General features: G+C 52.2%; 1 protein-coding gene across 1 annotated transcript; it reads left to right on the top strand.

Moving 5' to 3' along the window:
* Positions 1–24,540, top strand: ush1ga (Usher syndrome 1Ga (autosomal recessive)). Its single transcript, XM_080209232.1, has 2 exons — positions 1–164; positions 23,292–24,540. Exons 1-2 carry the CDS (start codon positions 1–3, stop codon positions 24,538–24,540), a joined length of 1,413 nt encoding a protein of 470 aa, XP_080065358.1.
* The last annotated feature ends 249 nt before the right edge of the window (positions 24,541–24,789 follow it).

The raw sequence follows: 24,789 nt of genomic DNA, 5'->3' as shown, positions 1-24,789 counted from the left end.
ATGAGCCACAAGTATCACAAGGCAGCTCGGGATGGTTACCTGGACCTGCTGAAAGAGGCCAGCAAGAAGGAGCTGAACTCCCCCGACGAGGATGGCATGACCCCCACCCTCTGGGCAGTTTACCATGGCAATCTGGAAGCTCTCAGACTCATAGTCAGCAGGGGGTAAGTGCACGCTGAGGCCACTGGCTGATCACTCGCTTCCTAGATGTGAACTGTCCCCTGTGGGTGAGGAAGGACTCTGACCCCTCACTCACCAAGCTCCAGAACCTCCAGCACCAACCCTAAGGGAGTGTCACAGGGGCTGGGATTTCAGATGGGGTTTTAATACTGAGGGCCTCCCCTGTTCAGCTGGCTGGAAAAACCCCATGGGCCATGTGGCAGAAGGGCAGGTCAGTTGCCCCCACAATGTTTGCCTCTCTGGCGACATTACGACAGATGATCTGGTGATTATCACATGGCAGTCTGTGGGAGCTTGCTGTGCACAGTTTGATCCCTGTGTTTCCTACATCCCAGCAGCGATTTTGGAGAGTTATAGACAGTAAATGACCCACACTCACAGCAGGATGGTGCTTTGATAATTATTGTGAGAAGCTACATATAAATGTGACTTTTTATTTATCCAGTTGTATTTTGAAAGTTACTGCTGCTCTTTCTCCCAGGTCACAGCAAAACTATCCCCCGTCTTCCCTCTGTGTCCTCTCGTTGCTGACCTCCCTGTCAGTGGGAGCTGTTTCCTTTCTATTTACTCTAAAGTTTATTTATTCGTATCGCAAGTAGGCTGACATTAACACTGCAATGAAGTTACCGTGAAAATCCCCTAGTGACCACACTCCGGCACCTGTTCTGAGGGAGAATTTAGCGCGGCCAATTCACCCTAACCAGCACGTCTTTCGGACTGTGAGAGAAAACCCATTCAGACACGGGGAGAACGTGCAGACTCCACACAGACAGTGACCCAAGCCAGGAATCGAACCCGGGTCCCTGGCGCTGTGAGGCAGCAGTGCGAACCACTGTGCCACCCCTCTATTCTTGATTTCAAACACTTCCTATGAAATCTCCCTTTCCCTTCCTCTGTTTAAAGGAGAACATTCCCGGTTTCTCCAATCACTCTGTGTAACTCAGTCTTCTCCTGCAACAGTCCCCTGAAACATTTTCTTATTCTTTTATCAGCTGAGCTCACGTTCAAATTTAATGGGGCACTTTCAAACCTGTTCATATGTGTAATTGCTGAAGCTCTCTGCCAATGTGTCTAGTGGAGAGGGTGAGACTAGGGCTGGCGTTGGCTGCGATGCCGTCTGTGTTCCAATTGCTCACCTAGATGCACCCCTGGAGGGCAAGAACCCAGATGGTGGCTGGCGCCAGTGCGCCCCACACCCCCACTGGGGCAGTCAGTGCCTTCGGAGGGGTGTGTGGAGGACAGGAGAAGTGGATCCCGGGCTGTAAGTCTCTCGTGAGATCTCGTGGGGATTAGTTTGGTAGCTGTGGGGTGTTGCTCTGTATGCGGAAGATTCCTGACAAAGCTGAGATCCTCCGTCACGAGAGAACAGAGACAGTTTTGGGAGAAGGAACAGCGACGGAAAGAGCCGCTCTGGTCGGGAGCTGATTTCCCTGGCCCCCGGGCATCTGACACAGCTCAGACTGGCCACAGAAGCTGTCAGCCGGTGCTGTGTACAGGATCCCGGAGCACTATTCGACACTCCGCTTTCTCCCAGTGTGAGTGATAGTGTCTCCTGAGGCTCACACTAAAAAATTAATGATTGTGACATAATCTTTGTACATTTACCAAGTGAGAAGCAGCAGCTAATTACTGAGAAACAGTAGCCAGTGTAAATATTATATAATTCAAGCAGAACAGAGCAGAATGGGCTCCGTCGAACGTAGAAAACACTGGGCAAGATTATACTGAAATACTCTGACAAAATTCGGTTCTGTTCTGTGGTAATCCATATTTATTATATAAATCCCAGTAGTAGTGCTGTCCCTGGGGAATCTGGAGCCTGGTCTGAGCTTCACACCAACTTAATGACTCGAAGATAGAAGTGGTGAGTTGAAGAATACAAGATTTAGTGAGAGGCAAGAATGGAGGGAAATCAATATTAGTAGGGAAATGGTGCTGGGAAAATTGATGGGATTTGCAGCAGATAAATCCCCAGGGCTGGATAATCGACATCCCAGAGTACTTAAGGAAGTGGCTGTAGAAATAGTGGATGCATTGGGGGTCATCTTCCAGGATTCTATAGACTCTGGAACAGTCCCTGTAGACTGGAGGGTGGTGAATGTCACTCCAATATTCAAAAAGGGAGGTAGAGAGAAACAGGGAATTATTAAACCAGTAAGCTTAACATCGGTAATGGGGAAAATTCTCAAATCCATTATCAAGGACTCTGTAGCAGAGCATTTAGAAAGCAGTGGCAGGATCCGAGTCAGCATGGATTTATGAAGGGGAAATCATGCTTGATAAATCCGTTGGAATTCTTTGAAGAAGTAACTCATAGAGTTGACAAGAGGCAGCCAGTCGATGTGGTATATTTGGACTTTCAGGAGGTGTTTAGCAAAGTCCCACATAAGAGATTATCGTGCACGATTAAAGTGCGTGGGATTGGGATGGATAGAAAACTGGTTGGCAGAGAGGAAACAAAGAGTAGGAATTAATGGGTGCTTTTCAAATTGGCAGGCAGTAACTAGTGGGGGTGCCACATGGATCGGTGATGTGATCCCAGCTATTCACAATACATATTAATGATTTGGATGAAGGAACAGAACGTAACATCACAAAATTTGCAGATGAAACCAAGTTGGGTGGGAGGGACGAGGATGCAGAGATCCTTCAGAATGATCTGGACAGGTTGGGTGAGCGGGCTAATCAATGGCAGATGCAGAATAATTTGGATAAATGTGAGGTTATTCACTTTGGAAGCAAAAACACAAAGGCAGGTTACTACCTGAATGGCTGTAAATTGCGAGAAGGGAGTGTGCAGAGGGATCTGGGTGTCCTTGTGCACCAGTCACTGAAGGTAAGTATGCAGGTGCAGCAGGAGGTAAAGAAGGCAAATGGTATGTTGGCTTTCATTGCGAGAGGTTTCGAATACAGGAGCAGGGATGTGTTGTTGCAATTATACAGGGGCCTTGGTGAGACCACACCTAGAATATTGTGTACAGTTTTGGCCTCCTTCTCTGAGGAAGGATGTTCTTGCTCTCGAGGGAGTGCAGTGAAGGTTTACCAGGCTGATTCCGGGGATGGCGAGACTGATGTGTGAGGAGAGATTGACCAGGTTAGGATTGTTTTCGCTGGAGTTCAGACGAATGAGGGGGAGGATCTCATAGAGACTTATAAAATTCTAACAGGACTAGACAGGGGAGGATGTTCCCAATGGTGGGAGAGTCCAGGGCTAGGGGTCACACTCTGAGGATTCAGGGTAGACCATTTAGGACGGAGATGAGGAGACATTTCTTCACCCAAAGAGTGACGAGGCTGTGGAATTCATTCCCACGGGAAGTAGTTAATACCAAAACATTGAATGTATTCAAGAGGTGGCACTTGGGGTGAATGGGGTTAAAGGTTATGGGGAGAAAGCAGGATTAAGATATTGAGCTGTATGACTAGCCATGATTGTAATGAGTAGATCGAAGGCCCAAACGGCCCTTCAATGTTTCTATTTCTGTTTTTGACACATGCCAGAGTCAATAGTTTGGATGGTGCGGAAAGTTGCAAAGATGCTGAGAGATTAACTGAGTGGGAAAATCCATAAGAGGTAGAGTTTAAGGTGGGGAGGTGTGAATTTATCCCATTTGCACACAACAAAGAGGAATCAGAGTGTTATCTAAATAAGGGAAGCTACAAGGGTAGGAGTCTTAGCTGTGTTGAGGAGCAGAAGGATCTTGGGGTCCGGGTCCACAGGACTCTTAAATCGGCCTCGCAGGTGGAGGATGTGGTTAAGAAGGCGTATGGTGTACTGGCCTTCATTAATCGAGGGATTGAGTTTAGGAGTCGGGAGATAATGCTGCAACTTTATAAGACCCTTGTCAGACCCCACTTGGAGTACTGTGCGCAGTTCTGGTCGCCTCACTACAGGAAGGATGTGGAAGCTATTGAGAGGGTGCAGAGGAGATTTACAAGGATGTTGCCTGGATTGGGAGGCATGCCTTATGAGGATAGGTTGAGGGAGCTGGGACTCTTCTCCCTGGAGAGACGAAGGTTGAGAGGCGACCTGATCGAGGTTTATAAAATGTTGAGAGGAATAGATAGGGTGGATTCTCAGAGGCTATTTCCCAGGGCTGAAATGGTCGCTACGAGAGGACACAGGTTTAAGGTGCAGGGGAGTAGGTACAGAGGAGATGTCAGGGGTAAGTTTTTCACTCAGAGGGTGGTGAGTGAGTGGAATCGGCTGCCTTCGGTGGTGGTGGAGGCGAACTCGCTGGGGTCTTTTAAAAGACTTCTGCATGAGTACATGGGATTTAATGGGATTGGGACTTACAGATAGTTCTATGGGTTGATAGGTATGAATATGATCGGCGCAACTTGTGGGCCGAATGGCCTGTTTGTGCTGTAGTGTACTATGTTCTACGTACAGTGCAGAAAGAGGCCCTTCGGCCCATCGAGTCTGCACCGAACACAATCCCACCTAGGCCCTACCCCCCCATATCCCTACATATTATACCCACTAATCCCTCGAACCGACGCATCAGCATCACAGAGGGAGCAGTAACAAGGCGGAACCCCGGCATTATTCGTGCAGATTAAGATCACATACCTGCCAGAAGTCAGTCGCCTCACTTACCAAAGGCTCACCAATGTGAAGCACACTGGAATTTTAACTGTGGGCTGGTTTTCAGTGGGTGTGCAAGGCCATCAGTGAGGACTGTTTACCAACCCGTGTATAATCTCCCACCCTGCCTCAGTGAACCTACGACCGAAACCCTCCACTGCCCTTCTGTCACAGCCCTTGCTGTGCTGGAAATGGCTGCCATGATTCCCCTGCTGAGACGTGACCCTCGGCAATTGGCTTCTTTGGAATGCCCTGAGGTTGGGAAAGGTGCTATATAAATGCAAGTCTTCCTTTCCATCTTGTATATTGGACATTGGCTAAGAGGAGGTTTGATGAAAATGTTCAAAATCAGGACAGAGTAGATAGAGAGAGAAAAAACAGTCCCTGCTCACAAAAAAAGATCAAGAACGAGAGGGAACAGATTTAAACTCATTTACAAAGAAGCAAATGTGATGTGAGAAAAAAGTTTCTCACACAGCCAGCGGTTGGGGTCTGGAATGTTCTGCCTGGAAGTGCGATGGAGACCGTTCGATTGAGACATTCAGATGGTGGTTTGAACACAAACAAAAGCCGGAATTTTACCGTCCTTCCCAATCGGAGCGGGTGAGGCGGGGGGGGGGGGACCATGGAAAGGACCTTGAGTGGGATTTTCCGGTTTCAGGGCGAGCGTGCCAGAAAATCCTGCTCAACGTGCAGGGATACAGGGAAAAGGCACTAAGTCATGATGCTCATTTGGGGAGCCAGTACAGACAGAATGGGCCAAATGGCCTCCTTCTGCACTGTAACAATCCTGTGATTCTGTAACGATATCTCCCCAGACTAGGAGATCCCTGCCTCTATATTCCTCATTTCTGCAGCAAGCGGAGATTTTGGAATATAATTCACAGTATTTTACTGGGACAGTGTCACTGGGACAGGAGGACAGTTATCTCCCTCCTTGCTGCCACTATCCCCAATCCGTGTTCAGGAACGTGCTCTGATGTGTACACCCTGTGGGTGACCCCCATGCCCCGGGCACTGACCCGCTCCCGGCTGGTTAATAGCTTCTCGTTACGAGACGGATGGATTAAGAAAAGCAATCCTGACCTGACCAGCTGCTCTGCTTAACGTATTAATTAAGTGAATGATCTATAGCTTGTCCGATCCCACTCGCTATCTCATTAAAGTCAGGGCTATAAGTCATACTGCGGAGAGTTCTCTGCAGTCCCAGCTGCTGGATACAGTCAGCCACTTTCCGGGCTGATTTATTGAACGAGGATTCTCAGCAGCCGCCCAGTCTGTTAATTTGCTCTGACAGTTTAATTGGGAGCATCACACTCTGACCTTTCTCCATTGCTGACAGGGATTGGACGAGCTTTTCAAAACTATTGGAAATAAATGATCATAAATGTTGCACACCCATTGGCTGCCTGAGTCCCAAGCTCTGAAATTTCCTTTCCATCTCCATCTCTCTCTCTCCCTCTCCCTCCCTCTCCCTCCATCTCTCTCCATCTCCATCTCTCTCTCTCTCTCTCCATCACACTCCATCTCCATCTCTCTCTCTCTCCCTCTCTCTCTCTCTCTCCCTCTCTCTCCATCTCCATATCTCCATCTCTCTCTCCCCCTCCCTCCCTCTCTCTCTCTCCATCTCCATCTCTTTCTCTCTCTCCATCTCGCTCCATCTCCCTCTCTCTCTCTCCCTCTCTCTCCACCTCTATCTCTCTCTCTCTCCCCCTCCCTCCCTCTCTCTCTCTCCCTCTCTCTCCATCTCCATCTCTCTCTCTCTCTCCCTCCCTCCCTCTCTCTCTCTCCCTCTCTCTCCATCTCCATCTCTCTCTCTCTCTCCCTCCCTCCCTCTCTCTCCATCTCCATCTCTTTCTCTCTCTCTCTCCATCTCTCTCTATCTCTCTATCTCTCTCTATCTCTCTCCATCCCCATCTCCATCTCACTCTCTCTCTCCTCCTTTTAAATGCTCCTTCACATCCCCCCTTTCCAGTGTTTGAATATCTCTGATTTGGAGTCAGACTTTGCTTAGTAACATTCTGGTCAAATGGAACATTGGAACATAGGAATTTGGAGCGGGAGTGGGCAACTCAGAGCTTTGAGCCCACTCACTCTGCCATTTAACACGGCTGATCTTATCCTGTCTCGACTCCACCTTGCTGCCTGCTCCCCATCACCCTTTATCCTGCCTTTCATCAGAAGCATAGCTATCTCCTCCCTGAATCTGTTGGTTGATTCTGCCTGCATTGCCCCCTGGGGCAGTCAGTTCCACAACCCTCTGGGAGAAGCAGTTTCTCCTCAGCTCAGTTTTGAACCTACCCCCTCTCACTCAATGGCCAGAATCTCCCCACCCTGCCTGCCACGGGAAGCGGAGCGAGCGAGGGGCGGACCACGGGAAGGTCCATTGATGGCGGGCGGGATTTTACGGTTTCAGGATGAGCGAGCTCCTATATCTGTGACCTCTTTTCCTAGGCTGTTCCACAAAGGGGAACAACTGTTCAATGTCCATCTTATCAATCGCTTTTAGCATTTTATGTTCCACAATCTGCACTCCAGCGAGTACAAGCCCAACCTACTCAACCACTCCTCATACGACAGTCCCTTCAAACCTGGAATCAATCTGGCACCTCCAGCGCCACCACATCCTTCTTCAAATAAGGACACCAAAACTGGAAGTGTCAATGATTAGGGGATAGGGGTTTAAGGTAAAAGGGGGAAAGTTTAAAGGAGATTTGAGAGGCAAGTTATTTACACAGAGGGTTGTGAGTGCCTGGAATGCACTGCCAGAGGAGGTGATAGAACATAGAACACTACAGCACAAATAGGCCCTTCAGCCCACTAGTTGCGCCAATCACTTCTATACCTACCTAGAAGTAATAGTAATGTTTAAGAGAAGCTTGACAGATACATGGATAGGCAGGGAAAGGCAGGATACAGAGCGCTTAGAGACAAAAGGACATTAGAAAGGCATAATGTGTCAGTGCAGGCTTGGTAGGCCGAAGGGCCTGTTCCTCTGCTGTACTTTTGTTTGTTCTTGGATTTGTGAGGGTTAAGAGGGAGGCAGGACGCTGATCTGAGTTCCTGTATGGAGAAATGTTTGGAGTCAGGGTGTACATCAAATCCAGTGTGTGATCTACACATGAAACTGCAGCAGGCGACGGTGCAGAGGGACCTCGGGGTCCTTGTGCATGAGTCGCAAAAACCCAGCCTGCAGGTGCAGCAGGTGGTCAGGAAGGCGAATGGGATGCTGGCCTTCATAGCGAGGGGGATTGAATATAAAAGTACGGAGGTCTTGCTGCGGCTGTATAGGGCACTGGTGAGGCCGCAGCTGGAGTACTGTGTGCAGTTTTGGTCACCGCACTTACGCAAGGATATTTTGGTCTTGGAGGGAGTGCAGAGGAGGTTTACTAGGCTGATGCCGGAGTTGAGGGGATTGAGCTATGAGGAGAGGCTGAATAAACTAGGCTTGTACTCGTTAGAGTTTAGAAGAATGAGGGGAGATCTCATTGAGACGTATAAGATGATGAATGGGATGGATAGGATAGAGGTGGAGAGACTCTTCCCGCTCAGAAAGGACAGTAGGACTAGGGGGCACAGCCTCAAGATAAAGGGGGGGCGGTTTAGAACGGAGTTGAGGAGGAACTTCTTCACTCAAAGGGTGGTGAATCTCTGGAATTCTCTGCCCGTTGAAGTGGTGGAGGCTGCCTCGCTAAATATTTTTAAGACGCGGGTTGATGGGTTTTTGATAAGAGAGGGGATTAAGGGTTATGGGGAGAGGGCGGGAATGTGGAACTGAGCCACGACAGATCAGCCATGATCTTATTGAATGGTGGGGCAGGATCGAGGGGCTAGATGGCCTACTCCTGCTCCTATTTCTTATGTTCTTATGATTGTGTAACACGGAGTGTGGGAAAAGAGTGAGATCCCAGAGCCCACGATCCATTAGATCCTCCCAATCCTCTCCATCCTCCGGGGCCTGATTCCTCCTCATTCCACTAGTCAGCTCGGTTCCAGGATGTCAATGCAGGAATCCCTCAGGATAGTGTCCTAGACCCAACTATCATCAGCTGCTTCACCAATGGCCTTCCCTCCATCATAAGGTCAGAATGGGAGTGTTCGCCGATGATTGTACAATGTTCAGCACCATTCACAACTCCCCAGATATTGAAGTGGTCGATGTCCAAATGCAGCAAGATTTGGACAATATCCAGTCTTGGGCTGACAAGTAACAAGTCACATTCACACCGCACAACTGCCAGGAAATAACAGGAGAGAATCTAACAATCACCCGGTGACATTCAATGCCATTCTATTACCATCATTGAATCCCCACAATCAACATCATGGGGGTTACCATTGACCAGAAAGTGGACTGAACTAACCATATGAATGCTGTGGTTACAAAGCAGATCAGAACTGGGAAGTAGGGCAATTAGGGATGGGCAATAAATGCTGTCCTGGCTAATGAACCCACATCCTTTCAATAAATTTTTTTTATGCAGTGAGTAACTCACCTCCTGACGCCCCCCCAAAGCCTGTCCATCATCTACAAGGCACAAGTCAGGAGTGTGATGGAGTACGCTCCACTTGCCTGGATGGGTTCCCCTCCAACAACACTCAAGAAACTCGACACCACTTAGAAGAAACATCCCCTCTTGATTGGCACCCAAAGTGAATGGAGGCCAGCGTAAGTTGGGCAGCATTGTGTAACTTGGGCAGTACTACTCTGGGGATGTTTGGGAGCTGGCCACACCAAACCTCGGAGTTTCCTGCTCACAGTGGCTCAGGAAGCCCAGCCCAAAGTGAGCAGGAAGCCAGTGACCCTCCACTAGCTGGTCGGAAATACTCCGTTGTAAACACCTCCCTGCTCTGGTTGGCCATGCAGATCCAAGGACCAACCTGAATTCACTATTCAGATTGCGGACAGCCTTCTCCTGGTGAATGGACACCATCCCTGGTATCGCTGAGCCTGTTAGTAACAATCCCCCACTCAAACTGGTAGCTACAGAAATCGAGCAATACTGAATTAGCCGGGGCAGTAGATAGATATCTACAGGTGGATATAGATCGGCAAAGAGAATGGGCCAACATTTGGCTGATGGAATTTAATGAGAAATTATCATTCTGCTTTCCCAGCGACAGGCTGCAGCTAATTAAACCTTCACATTTCTCATCAGAGTCAGGAAATGTGTTTAGACCTAATCACTCTGCAAACTGGAAGATTTATTATATTTTATACCGGAGATGAGGGGGTTGGACTATGAAGAGAGACTAAATAGACTGGGTCTGTGCTTGTTGGAGTTTAGAAGGATGAGGGGGGGATCTTATAGAGACGTATAAGATAATGAAGGGGATGGATAGGGTAGAGGTAGAGAGATTCTTCCTGCTTAGAAAGGACAGCAGGACTAGAGGACACAGCCTCAAGATAAGGGGGGGCAGTTTAGATCGGAGTTGAGGAGGAACTTCTTCACTCAAAGGGTGGTGAATCTCTGGAATTCTCTGCCCGTTGAAGTGGTGGAGGCTACCTCGCTAAATATATTTAAGTCACGGGTAGATAGGTTTCTGATAGACAGGGGAATTAAGGGTTATGGGGAGAAAGCGGGAAAGTGGAACTGATCCACTTCAGATCAGCCATGATCTTATTGAATGGCGGGGCAGGCTTGAAGGGCTAGATGGCCTACTCCTGCTCCTATTTCTTATGTTCTTATTATTTAATTACTGGGTGATTAACCCACTGGGAACTGAAACTTTGAGTACAGGGATAGGGATATTTTGCTGCAATTGTATAGGGCGTTGGTGAGGCCACAGCTGGAGTATTGTGTGCAGTTTTAGTCTCCTTATCTGAGGAAGGCTGTCCTTGCTATAGAGGGAGTGCAGTGATTCCTGGGTCTGTCATGTGAGGAGAGACTATGTGGGTTAGGATTATATTCACTGGAGTTTACAGGAGTGAGAGGGGATCACTCTATGTTACGCTTACGCAGAGTGTAATATAGCAAAATAGGAACTTATAAAATTCTAACAAGGTAGATTCAGAAAGAATGTTCCTAATGGTGGGGGAGTCCAGAACTAGGGGGTCATTATTTGAGGATGAGGGGTAAACCTTTTACGACTGAGGTGAGGAGAAATGTCTTCACCCAGAGGGTAGTGAACGCGTGGAATTCACTCCCACAGGGACCAAAACGTTGTGTGATTTCAGGAAGAAATTAGGTATAAGTCTTGGGGCTAAAGGGATCAAGGGATATGGGGGGGAAGGGAGGAATCAGGATATTGAATTTGATGATCAGTCATGATCAAAATGAACGGTGAAGTAGGCTGGAAAGGCCAAATGGCCTTCTCCTACTTTCTATGAAACCAGAACGATCTGGAAACACTCTAAACTTTTGGCCATGAGGTGATTTGTTGCTGCTTTTATATTCCTGTTTGATAGGGAACGGTTTATTCCATTTGTTGTTGACAGGATTTGGACATTTCTCTATGATATTTCAGTTGAGAATTGAGAATCTCCACAGCACAGAAAGAGGCCATTCGGCCCATCGAGTCTGCACGGACCACAATCCCACCCAGGCACCACCTCCACATATTTAACCCACTAATCCCTCTAACCTAAGCATCTCAGGACACTAAGGAACAATTTTAGTATAGCCAATCAGCCTAACCCGCACATCTTTGGACTGTGGGAGGAAACTGGAGTACCCAGAGGAAACCCACGCAGACACGAGGAGAATGTGCAAACTCCACACAGACAGTGACCCGAGCCGGGAATCGAACCCAGGACCCTGGAGCTGTGAAGCAGCAGTGTTAACTACTGTGTTACCATGCCGCCCATTTCCTGCACACTTACAGCAGGTCCTCAGCGCAGTAAAAGATGTATTTACCTCCATTAGCAAGGTGGATAGTGGGGAACCTGTGGATGTGGTATATCTAGGCTTCCAGAAGGTTTTTGACAAGGTGCCGCAGAAGAGACTGAATCTGAAGGTGAGATCAGAGGGGATTGGGGGTAGAGTATTGGATTGGATTGAGGATTGGCTGACTGACAGAAAGCAGAGAGTCAGGATAAATGGGCACTTCCCTGGCTGGTGTCGCAGGGGGTCAGTCCTCAGACCTCAACTGTTTACAATATATATCAATGATTTGCAAACAGGGATAGCGTGTAACATAGCAAAATCTTGTGGATGATACTAAAGTAGGTCAGAAAACAGGCAGTGAAGAGGATATATAAAGATTTTACAGATAGATATAGGTCGGTTAGAAGAATGGACCAATATTTAACAGATGGACTTTAATGTGGAGAAGTGTGAGGTTGTCCATTTTGGCAAAGAAAAATAAAAAGGCAAGTTATTATCGAAATGACAAGCAGATTCAAAATGTATCCGGGCAGAGGGATCTGGGTGTCTGTGTTCATGAGTCGCAGAAAGTTGGTACGCAGGTGCAGCGCGTCATAAAAAAGGCCAGTGGGATGTTGGCATTTATTGCAAAGGGACTGGAGTAGAGAAGTGTTGTTGTGATTGTACAGGGGGTCGGTGAGAGCACATCTGCGTCTCCTTATTTGAGGAAGGGTGTGGTGGCACTGGAGGCAGTTCCGAGGGGGTTCACCAGACTGATTCCGGGGATGGAAGGGTTGAGGTTGAGGTTGGGCAGTACCTGAACAGTGCATTGCGGAGGGTGGTCCAACGTTTGGGGGCTCCCACCCACCCCTCACGGTGAGATGCACTGACTCACCGACATGAGGTGTACACGATACTGACCGGGACTCAGGGTTCAGTGCCAGCGTTAGTTTATTCACCCAGGATGTTAAATATTGTTGGCATCACATTGGGCTGATATAACCCCACCGTGTCCAGTGAACGTCCCTCTGCTCCTTACTGTGTCGGTTACTGAGTGACTAACTCCATTCCCCAGACAGGCTGAAACTGATTTACCATAAAATGAATCTGATTTGAAGAAGGAGACATTTTACCGCCCATTTATTGGGGAATGATGATGATTTGTTGCTCAGTATAAGCTGCTTAGGGCCATCCTTCAACACAAGTGGACAGATTGATGTCAGGAACGGAATTGTAGAGTGTTTTATATCTAACCCAGCAGCAGAGTGTGAAACAAGCCCGAGCCCAGTAAACACAATCGTTTGAAAGGTCACACACACAATAAACTCTTACCAAACAAAACCAGCAGCCGAGAGCGAACACAGATCTTTATAAAGTCTAGCTAAAGGCTGAGAGAGCATAAAACCAGCTTGCAACTAAAACCTCCAGGTCCCAACATATAGACCACAGAACCCTGAAAACAAACATAACATTATTTTGTGATCGATTTCCTTCTAATTGGGTCTCTCACTGGGTTACATTTCCACATTGAGTCTCACTACAGGACAGTCCCATTCATAATGATGCTCACAGGGGTACAGTTCTACAGTGCTGAGGGAGTGCCGCACTGTCAGAGGGTCAGTGCTGAGGGAGTGCCGCACTGTCAGAGGGTCAGTGCTGAGGGAGTGCCGCACTGTCAGAGGGTCAGTGCTGAGGGAGTGCCGCACTGTCAGAGGGTCAGTGCTGAGGGAGTGCCGCACTGTCAGAGGGTCAGTACTGAGGGAGTGCCGCACTGTCAGAGGGTCAGCGCTGAGGGAGTGCCGCACTGTCAGAGGGTCAGTGCTGAGGGAGTGCCGCACTGTCAGAGGGTCAGTGCTGAGGGAGCGCCGCACTGTCAGAGGGTCAGTGCTGAGGGAGTGCCGCACTGTCAGAGGGTCAGTGCTGAGGGAGTGCCGCACTGTCAGAGGGTCAGTGCTGAGGGAGTGCCGCACTGTCAGAGGGTCAGTGCTGAGGGAGTGCCGCACCGTCAGAGGGTCAGTGCTGAGGGAGTGCCGCACTGTCAGAGGGTCAGTACTGAGGGAGTGCCGCACTGTCAGAGGGTCAGCGCTGAGGGAGTGCCGCACTGTCAGAGGGTCAGTGCTGAGGGAGTGCCGCACTGTCAGAGGGTCAGCGCTGAGGGAGTGCCGCACCGTCAGAGGGTCAGTGCTGAGGGAGTGCCGCACTGTCAGAGGGTCAGTGCTGAGGGAGTGCCGCACTGTCAGAGGGTCAGTGCTGAGGGAGTGCCGCACCGTCAGAGGGTCAGTGCTGAGGGAGTGCCGCACTGTCAGAGGGTCAGTACTGAGGGAGTGCCGCACTGTCAGAGGGTCAGCGCTGAGGGAGTACCGCACCGTCAGAGGGTCAGTGCTGAGGAAGTGCCGCACTGTCAGAGGGTCAGTGCTGAGGGAGCGCCGCACTGTCAGAGGGTCAGTGCTGAGGGAGTGCCGCACTGTCAGAGGGTCAGTGCTGAGGAAGTGCCGCACTGTCAGAGGGTCAGTGCTGAGGGAGTGCCGCACCATCAGAGGGTCAGTGCTGAGGGAGTGCCGCACTGTCAGAGGGTCAGTGCTGAGGGAGCGCCGCACCGTCAGAGGGTCAGTGCTGAGGGAGTGCCGCACCGTCAGAGGGTCAGTGCTGAGGGAGTGCCGCATCGTCAGAGGGTCAGTACTGAGGGAGTGCCGCATCGTCAGAGGGTCAGTACTGAGGGAGTGCCGCACCGTCAGAGGGTCAGTGCTGAGGGAGTGCCGCACTGTCAGAGGGTCAGTGCTGAGGGAGTGCCGCACTGTCAGAGGGTCAGTGCTGAGGGAGTGCCGCACTGTCAGAGGGTCAGTGCTGAGGGAGTGCCGCACTGTCAGAGGGTCAGTGCTGAGGGAGTGCCGCACTGTCAGAGGGTCAGTGCTGAGGGAGTGCCGCACTGTCAGAGGGTCAGTGCTGAGGGAGCGCCGCACTGTCAGAGGGTCAGTGCTGAGGGAGCGCCGCACTGTCAGAGGGTCAGTGCTGAGGGAGCGCCGCACTGTCAGAGGGTCAGTGCTGAGGGAGCGCCGCACTGTCAGAGGGTCAGTGCTGAGGGAGCGCCGCACTGTCAGAGGGTCAGTGCTGAGGGAGCGCCGCACTGTCAGAGGGTCAGTGCTGAGGGAGCGCCGCACTGTCAGAGGGTCAGTGCTGAGGGAGTGCCGCACTGTCAGAGGGTCAGTGCTGAGGGAGTGCCGCACTGTCAGAGGGTCAGTGCTGAGGGAGTGCCGCACTGTCAGAGGGTCAGCGCTGAGGGAGTGCCGCACCGTCAGAGGGTCAGCGCTGAGGGAGTGCCGCACCGTCAGAGGGTCAGCGCTGAGGGAGTGCCGCACTGTCAGAGGGTCAGCGCTGAGGGAGTGCCGCACTGTCAGAGGGTCAGCGCTGAGGGAGTGCCGCACTGTCAGAGGGTCAGTGCTGAGGGAGTGCCGCACTGTCAGAGGGTCAGCGCTGAGGGAGTGCCGCACTGTCAGAGGGTCAGTGCTGAGGGAGTGCCGCACTGTCAGAGGGTCAGTGCTGAGGGAGTGCCGCACTGTCAGAGGGTCAGTGCTGAGGGAGTGCCGCACTGTCAGAGGGTCAGTGCTGAGGGAGTGCCGCACTGTCAGAGGGTCAGTGCTGAGGGAGTGCCGCACTGTCAGAGGGTCAGTGCTGAGGGAGTGCCGCACTGTCTGAGGGTCAGTGCTGAGGGAGCGCCGCACTGTCAGAGGGTCAGTGCTGAGGGAGTGCCGCACTGTCAGAGGGTCAGTGCTGAGGGAGTGCCGCACTGTCAGAGGGTCAGTGCTGAGGGAGTGCCGCACTGTCAGAGGGTCAGTGCTGAGGGAGTGCCGCACTGTCTTTCATTAACCAAAGGCCCTGACTGTTCTTCAGGGATCACAAAGATATTGAATTGGCTGTAAGACATGAGGGGACTTGTTGAGTCTTGGAAGGTGCTGTGGAAATATAAATCTTGTCTTAAAAAGAATTGAGTTGAGTGGCATGGTGTTGGGTGAAGCAGTGCTGTGGTCAGTGATGAGAGTAACAGAGCACAAAGCTGGGATGGTGACGTTGCCAGATTGTCATGGGTTAGGCACCCAGTTCATTCCTTACCCCATACCAGCCTTGGCAACACTCAACACGAATCAATAAGTGAGCTTGTACAGTGGTTAGCACTGGTGCCTCACAACGCCAGGGACCCGGGTTCGATACCAGGGACAGTGTGGTGTCTGCACACTCCCCCAGTGTCTCCCTGGGTTTACTCCGGGTGCTCTGGTTTCCTTCCACTCTCCAAAGATGTGTGGGTTCGGTGGATTGGCCACGTTAACAGCGCAGTGTGAAAGGAGGGCCTGGGTGGGATGTTTCTTTGGAGAGCTGTGCAGACTCAGTGGGCCGAATGGCCTGTATATGCACTGTCAGGACTCTACGGTTCTCTGGCGTTTGGGAGAATCCCAGAGTGCAGCCGTCCTCGCCCGTCCGAGGTTTTAGCTGGCTGCTCAGGTTTACAGCAGAGTCTGCATTTCACAAATCTATTATAGAGAGTCCCGGGGATGTGGAAGGTGCTGCATAAATACAAAATTAAGGGCGGCATAATGGCACAGTGGTTAGCACTGCTTCTCACAGCACCAGAGAGCCAGTGTCTCGGGTCACTGTCTGTGTGGAGTCTGCACATTCTCCCCATGTCTGCGTGGGTCTCCTCCGGGCGCTCCGGTTTCCTCCCCCAATCCAAAGATGTGCGGGTTAGGTGGATTGGCCAGGCTAAATTGCCCCTTAGTGTCCAAAGATTAGCCTTTGGATTGGGAGGGGGTGTTGGGCTGGATGGCATCCTTCTGCCCAAGATTCTATGATTTTATGTCAGACTTTGTTGCCTTTTTAGAAAGGGTTTAATTTCCATTGCAGTTGACATTGTCACCCCATTCCCTGGGCAACATGTTGGACATGTCCTGTGTTCTAACTGGGCAAGTATTTGATCCCCTCAGCTGATAGCAGTGTCGTTTGATGCCCCCAGTGTTGGTCACGAGCTGAGCCTGTCCCTGAGTGATTCCAGGGATATCCCACATCAAATAATCTGGGAAGCAGCCTTTGCCAGTCCAGACCCTACCATTTGTTAAGTGGGGCGCACATCTGGAGGAACTTGGCACAATCTCAATGTGTCTTCCGTCAATGCCAACCACCAACACTCCAGCTGTTTACACAACATCAAAAGTTTATTTTATTTAATAGCGTCAAAAGTGTGCTTACATTAACACTGCAATGAAGTTACTGTGAAAATCCCCGAGATGCCACACTCCAGTGCCTGCTCGGGTAACACTGAGAGGGAATTTAGCATGGCCAACGCCCCTAAGCAGTCTTTTGGACCAGGGGAGGAAACCGGAGCCCCCAGAGGAAACCCACGCAGACATGGGGAGAATGTGCAAAGTCCACACAGACAGGCACCCAAAGCCGGAATTGAACCTGGGTCCCTGGCACTGTGAGGCCGCAGTGCTAACCCACTGTGCCACCATGCCATCCTACAGGAATATCTTGCATGGACAATTCGGATGCCAACATATCTTTGACGTTAATATGATTATGGAATCATTGAATAGTACAGCGCGGAGTGACATGGCGCGGAGTGACACTGTGCGGAGTGACACTGTGCGGAGTGACACTGTGCGGAGTGACACTGTGCGGAGTGACACAGCGTTGAATATGGTCTTTCACACCTTGCCAGAAAGTTACCAAGGATCCACCCCTGGCTTTTGTAGTTAGAAGGTTTGATGTGAGCAGAACGTGTGTGTCCGTCGCTGGGTTGAGTCACCCCTACCAGGAAATGGATTCTGTTGCATTTCCAGGAGGTAACCGGATTCCTCGGAGAGACTCGCACTCCCTGAAACCCGACTCCCATTCCTTCTATTAAATTACGCTGAATGAGCGTTCGGTTGCTCTTGTTCACTGGGGTAATACCTGCAGCAGGCAATCACTGTGGGAACCTCAACTTGTAGGAGCAGGCTAGTGGCTAATCACTTCTCGGCGGCCACTGAGGAGATTCCACAGTGTGAAAGGCCAAACTGGTCAGGGTTTAACAGTGAACGAAGGAAATGGGCAGCTTTGAGTTGCAGCCTGCTGTCGGATGTCACAGCGCCTCCAGTTAGAAGGAGCTGTCACCGGACTCCGTCAGACCTGTCCTTTGGTGAAACAAGAGCATTATTACAACCCAAGAGCTCGACTTCTTGGGAATAAACACAAGATAAAGACAAGCAGAGTTAGCACTCATTACTAAGCGCCTAACAATGGCTCCGATCTCTGATAGGTACTGCCCCTCCTTTGTACCACAGCCACCGTGGCTCTCTCCTTTTGCTGCTTGACTTCCTCCCAATATGTGGGCTGAATAATTAATGGCTAAATGAAGGGTTACTGCGCAGCATGAATTATTCACCTGTTTCAGGTTCCCAAGGTAGCTGAGGCCCGCGGGGAGGCCTGTCCCAGCGTTCACACTGCAGCCCAGACGAGCAGTAAATTTACCCCAATCCCAAAGCGTTCCTGCAGCGCCTTCCCTGACCTCCGGGTATTCCGGGCGAGACGTGGTCGCTGTCGTAACGTGGGGAAACGCGGCAGCTGACCAACGCACAGCAAGATCCCACAAACGTAGCTAGGATGCAAGACTGGGCGGAGAAGTGGACCTCAACGCGGATAAATGTGTAGTGGTCCATTTTGGCAGGACCAACGGGATGCAGGAGTACGGTATTGAGGGTAGGAGTCTGAGCTGTGTCGAAGAGCAGAAGGATCTGGGGGTCCGGGTCCACAGGACTCTTAAATCGGCCTCGCAGGTGGGGGATGTGGTCAAGAAGGCGTATGGTGTACTGGCCTTCACTAATCGAGGGATTGAGTTTAGGAGTCGGGAGGTAATGCTGCAACTTTATAAGACCCTTGTCAGACCCCACTTGGAGTACTGTGCGCAGTTCTGGTCGCTTCACTACTGGAAGGATGTGGAAGCTATTGAGAGGGTGCAGAGGAGATTTACAAGGATGTTGCCTGGATTGGGAGGCATGCCTTATGAAGATAGGTTGAGGGAGCTTGGTCTCTTCTCCCTGGAGAGACGAAGGTTGAGAGGCGACCTGATAGAGGTTTATAAAATGTTGAGAGGAATAGATAGGGTGGATTCTCAGAGGCTATTTCCCAGGGCTGAAATGGTCGCTACGAGAGGACACAGGTTTAAGGTGCTGGGGAGTCGGTACAGAGGAGATGTCAGGGGTAAGTTTTTCACTCAGAGGGTGGTGAGTGAGTGGAATCGGTTGCCGTCGGTGGTGGTGGAGGCGAACTCGCTGGGGTCTTTTAAAAGACTTCTGGATGAGTATATGGGATCTAATGGGATTGGGGGTTATAGATTGGTCTGTGGCTTAGTAGGTATACAAGTGATCGGCGCAACTAGTGGGCCGAATGGCCTGTTTGTGCTGTAGTGTTCTATGTATGTTCTAAACTATATTAATGGATCAGTTTTGCTTCCGTTTTCTACCCCATCCCTCTCCCTTGCAATGGTCTGACATGGAGACAGTCTGTTTGCAGCCTTGGTGTCCCAGCTGACTGCGGGAGGAGATTTCAATCTCTTATTCCTACCATCAGAAAGACTGGCAGTGGCACGTTGGGTTAGCACTGCCGCCTCACAGCGCCAGGGACCCGGGTTCGATTCCCGGGGGCACGGTGACACAGTGGGTTAGCACTGCTGTCTCACAGCACCAGGGATCCGGGTTCGATTCCCAGGGGCACGGTGACACAGTGGGTTAGCACTGCTGTCTCACAGCGCCAGGGACCCGGGTTCGATTCTCGGGGGCACGGTGACACAGTGGGTTAGCACTGCTGTCTCACAGCACCAGGGATCCGGGTTCGATTCCCAGGGGCACGGTGACACAGTGGGTTAGCACTGCTGTCTCACAGCACCAGGGATCCGGGTTCGATTCCCAGGGGCACGGTGACACAGTGGGTTAGCACTGCCGCCTCACAGCGCCAGGGACCCGGGTTCGATTCCCGGGGGCACGGTGACACAGTGGGTTAGCACTGCTGTCTCACAGCGCCAGGGATCCGGGTTCGATTCCCAGGGGCACGGTGACACAGTGGGTTAGCACTGCTGTCTCACAGCGCCAGGGACCCGGGTTCGATTCTCGGGGGCACGGTGACACAGTGGGTTAGCACTGCTGTCTCACAGCACCAGGGATCCGGGTTCGATTCCCAGGGGCACGGTGACACAGTGGGTTAGCACTGCTGTCTCACAGCGCCAGGAACCCGGGTTCGATTCCCGGAGGCACGGTGACACAGTGGGTTAGCACTGCTGTCTCACAGCGCCAGGGATCCGGGTTCGATTCCCAGGGGCACGGTGACACAGTGGGTTAGCACTGCTGCCTCACAGCGCCAGGGACCCGGGTTCGATTCTCGGGGGCACGGTGACACAGTGGGTTAGCACTGCTGTCTCACAGCGCCAGGAACCCGGGTTCGATTCCCGGGGGCACGGTGACACAGTGGGTTAGCACTGCTGTCTCACAGCGCCAGGGATCCGGGTTCGATTCCCAGGGGCACGGTGACACAGTGGGTTAGCACTGCTGTCTCACAGCGCCAGGAACCCGGGTTCGATTCCCGGGGGCACGGTGACACAGTGGGTTAGCACTGCTGTCTCACAGCGCCAGGGACCTGGGTTCGATTCCCGGGGGCACGGTGACACAGTGGGTTAGCACTGCTGCCTCACAGTGCCAGGAACCCGGGTTCGATTCCCCGGCAGCACGGTGACACAGTGGGTTAACACTGCTGTCTCACAGCGCCAGGGACCCGGGTTCGATTCCCGGGGGGCACGGTGACACAGTGGGTTAACACTGCTGCCTCACAGCGCCAGGGACCCGGGTTCGATTCCCGGGGGCACGGTGACACAGTGGGTTAGCACTGCTGTCTCACAGCGCCAGGGACCCGGGTTCGATTCCCAGGGGCACGGTGACACAGTGGGTTAGCACTGCTGTCTCACAGCGCCAGGAACCCGGGTTCGATTCCCCGGCACCACGGTGACACAGTGGGTTAGCACTGCTGCCTCACAGTGCCAGGGACCCGGGTTTGATTCCCGGGGGCACGGTGACACAGTGGGTTAGCGCTGCTGCCTCACAGCGCCAGGAACCCGGGTTCGATTCCCCGGCAGCACGGTGACACAGTGGGTTAACACTGCTGTCTCACAGCGCCAGGGATCCGGGTTCGATTCCCAGGGGCACGGTGACACAGTGGGTTAGCACTGCTGCCTCACAGCGCCAGGGACCCGGGTTCGATTCCCGGGGGCACGGTGACACAGCGGGTTAGCGCTGCTGTCTCACAGCGCCAGGGATCCGGGTTTGATTCCCGGGGCACAGTGTCACAGTGGGTTAGCACTGCTGTCTCACAGCGCCAGGGACCCGGGTTCGATTCCCAGGGGCACGGTGACACAGTGGGTTAGCACTGCTGTCTCACAGCGCCAGGGACCCGGGTTCGATTCCCCGGCAGCACGGTGACACAGTGGGTTAACACTGCTGTCTCACAGCGCCAGGGACCCGGGTTCGATTCCCAGGGGCACGGTGACACAGTGGGTTAGCACTGCTGCCTCACAGCGCCAGGGACCCGGGTTCGATTCCCGGGGGGCACGGTGACACAGTGGGTTAGCACTGCTGCCTCACAGCGCCAGGGACCCGGGTTCGATTCCCCGGGGGCACGGTGACACAGTGGGTTAGCGCTGCTGCCTCACAGCGCCAGGGACCCGGGTTCGATTCCCGGGGGCACGGTGACACAGTGGGTTAGCACTGCTGTCTCACAGCGCCAGGGGATCCGGGTTTGATTCCCGGGGCACAGTGACACAGTGGGTTAGCACTGCTGTCTCACAGCGCCAGGGACCCGGGTTCGATTCCCAGGGGCACGGTGACACAGTGGGTTAGCACTGCTGTCTCACAGCGCCAGGGACCCGGGTTCGATTCCCGGGGGCACGGTGACACAGTGGGTTAGCACTGCTGCCTCACAGTGCCAGGGACCCGGGTTCGATTCCCGGGGGCACGGTGACACAGTGGGTTAGCACTGCTGTCTCACAGCGCCAGGGACCCGGGTTCGATTCCCGGGGGCACGGTGACACAGTGGGTTAGCACTGCTGTCTCACAGCGCCAGGGACCTGGGTTCGATTCCCGGGGGGGCACGGTGACACAGTGTTTTAGCACTGCTGCCTCACAGCGCCAGGGACCCGGGTTCGATTCCCGGGGGGCACGGTGACACAGTGTTTTAGCACTGCTGTCTCACAGCGCCAGGGACCCGGGTTCGATTCCCGGCTTGAGTCTATGTGGAGTTTCTCCCGGTGTCTGCGTGGGATTCCTCCGGGTGTTCCGGTTTCCTCCCCCAGTCCGAATGATGTGCTGGTTAGTTGCATTGGTTGTGCTAAATTTCCTCCGTGTACCCGAACAGGGACCGGAGTGTGCTGACTCGGTAATTTCACAGTTACTTCATTGCGGTGTTAACGTAAGCCGAGTTGGAACACTAATAAATAAACTTTACCTATTTCCACCTCTGTGACACTGCTCCGGTCCACCCCTGTCTCAGTTGACCTATTACTGAACCTCTCAGTCCGGTCTTCATTACCTCTCTCCTGGACCATTCCAGCTCAGTCCCAGTTCCCTACCAACCTGCTACCCTCTGTAAACCTGAGGTCACCCAAATCTCTGCTGTCATATCCTAAATCACACGTATCCCTGTGCTGCTCTCCTCATTGGCTCCCGATTAAGCAACATCTTGATTTTAAATTTCTCGTCCTAGTTTTGAAATCCCCCTCCCCTCCCTATCCCTGTGGTCTGCTCCAGCCCCACCACCCTCAGAGATAGCTGTACTTCCCTGATTCCGGCCTCTTAAGCATTCCTGATTTTTGTCTGCGCTTTCAGTTGTCGGAACTCAGGAATTCCCTCCTCCCACCTCGCTGCCTCACCCTCCTACCGAGGGACATTTTTTATAACCTATCCCCTTGACCAAGACTTTGGTCATTGGACCCAATATCCCCTGATGTGACTTGCTGTTATATTCTGTGTCATAATACCTTAGAACGCCTGTTATATACCCCATCATTACTCCTCATTACACGCCTGTCCATTACACACCCTATCCATTACACATTACAAACTGCCTATTACACTCATACCCATTACACAACCCTCCAGCCATTAAACATCCACCCATTACATGTGGCCAATGCACACATATTTATGACATATTACACGCCCACATATTACATATTGTACACCTGACATTACACACCCCCCCCCCTTTACATGTTTACAGAATGCACACCCTTCTCAATACACACCCAACCAGTACACATTTCACATCCGCCCCAACGTACCTGCTCATTACAAACCTGCCCATTAACACACCCACCAATTACACACCCGCCCTTTGCACACTTATCTGTTACACTCCCATCCATTACACCCATGTCCATTACACCCATGTCCATTATACCCATGTCCATTACACCCATGTCCATTACACCCATGTCCATTACACCCATGTCCATTATATCCATGTCCATTACACCCATGTCCATTACACCCATGTCCATTACACCCATGTCCATAACACACACACGTGCATAATACACCCCCCTCATTACATTCTCTCCTGATGGAGCTCCGATGTGTTGATAGTGGGGGACAATGTGGTGATTTAAGTAGAATGCCAGTTGCTGATTTCTTTGTCTCTCTTGTTCTCAGTGGTGACCCCGATAAATGTGATATTTGGGGCAATGCCCCCCTTCACCTGGCTGCTGCCAATGGGCACCTCAACCTCCTCTCCTTCCTGGTGTCCTTCGGGGCCAACATTTGGTGCCTGGACAATGACTACCACACTCCCCTGGACATGGCTGCCATGAAGAATCACATGGAGTGTATCCGCTACCTGGACTCCATCGCTGCCAAGCAGACCACGCTCAATCCCAAACTCGTCAGCAAGCTGAAACAGAGAGCCTTCCGAGAGGCGGAGAAACGGATCAGAGAGTGCGCAAAGTTACAGAGGAGGCACCACGAGAGGATGGAGAAGAGGTACAAAAAGGAGATGATGGACACCTCTGACACCATGAGTTTCTCCAGCTACTCGAGCAGTACCCTGAGCGGGCGGCTCCAGCGCATGTCCATCATGGCCTCGGTGCCTTACTCGCAGGCCACGCTCAACGCCACCGCCAAGGGCAAGACCAAGATGCAGAAAAAGCTGGAGAAGAAGAAGCAGACAGAGGGAACCTTCAAGATCTATGAGGACGGGAGGAAGAGCGTGCGGTCCTTGTCCGGCCTCCAGCTCAGCAACGAAGTGATGTTTGTCAAACAGGGCACCCACGCCAGCCCCAGGGACAGGACGAGACGCAACATCCGCGACATGTTTGCTCCCGATGAGGACACGGTGTCACACGCCGTCAGCGAGCCCGGCCTACACGGAGCGGACACGGCCAATTCGGAGATCAGCACCGACTCGGGGCACGAGTCGCTCTTCAACCGGCCCGGCCTGGGGACCATGGTCTTCCGCAGGAACTACGTGAGCGGCGGCCTGTTTGGGCTGGGACGCGATGGCGGCGAGGCCGCGGGGAAGGGCGAGGTGAGGAGCTCGGGGGTCCGGCTGAGGAGCCGTCTCCAGCGCTCCTCCAGCCTGGACGACAGCATCGGCAGCGCGCGCAGCTTGCAGGAGCAGGAGGACGACGAGCTGCCCTGGGGGGAGGTGGAGCTGGGCCTGGATGACGACCTGGAGCCTGAGACCAACCCCCTGGAGACCTTCCTGGCCTCTTTGAGCCTGTCCGAGTTTGTGCCAACCTTCAAGAAGGAGAAGATCGACCTGGAAGCTCTGATGCTTTGCTCGGACGAGGACCTGAGAAGCATAAACATCCCACTGGGGCCCAGGAAGAAAATCCTGGAGGCTGTTCAGAGGAGGCAGCAAGTTCTGGAGGAGCCAGAGAAACTGGAAGACACGAGTCTGTAAGTGGAGGGAGCAACGCAAACAATCCATCTGTAAAGTGAGAGATTTTCCAACAACACAGGACGATGAGATCCTGGGTTCAAGGATCTGAGGTAAGCAGCACATTCACAACTGTCCCCTTTAGTCATAACCTTTGCCCTGGCTGATGAAGGAAAGCATGCTATATGCTTTTTTCACCACCTTTTCTACCTGTGCTGCCACTTTTAAAGATCTTTAAAAGACCTGTACTCCCAGATCTCTCTGTGTTTCTCT

This window comes from Carcharhinus amblyrhynchos, chromosome 21, assembly GCF_965287045.1.
Source record: "Carcharhinus amblyrhynchos chromosome 21, sCarAmb.v2.hapA, whole genome shotgun sequence".
Classification (NCBI taxonomy): domain Eukaryota; kingdom Metazoa; phylum Chordata; class Chondrichthyes; order Carcharhiniformes; family Carcharhinidae; genus Carcharhinus; species Carcharhinus amblyrhynchos.
This window is presented reverse-complemented; position numbering and strand designations above follow the sequence as displayed.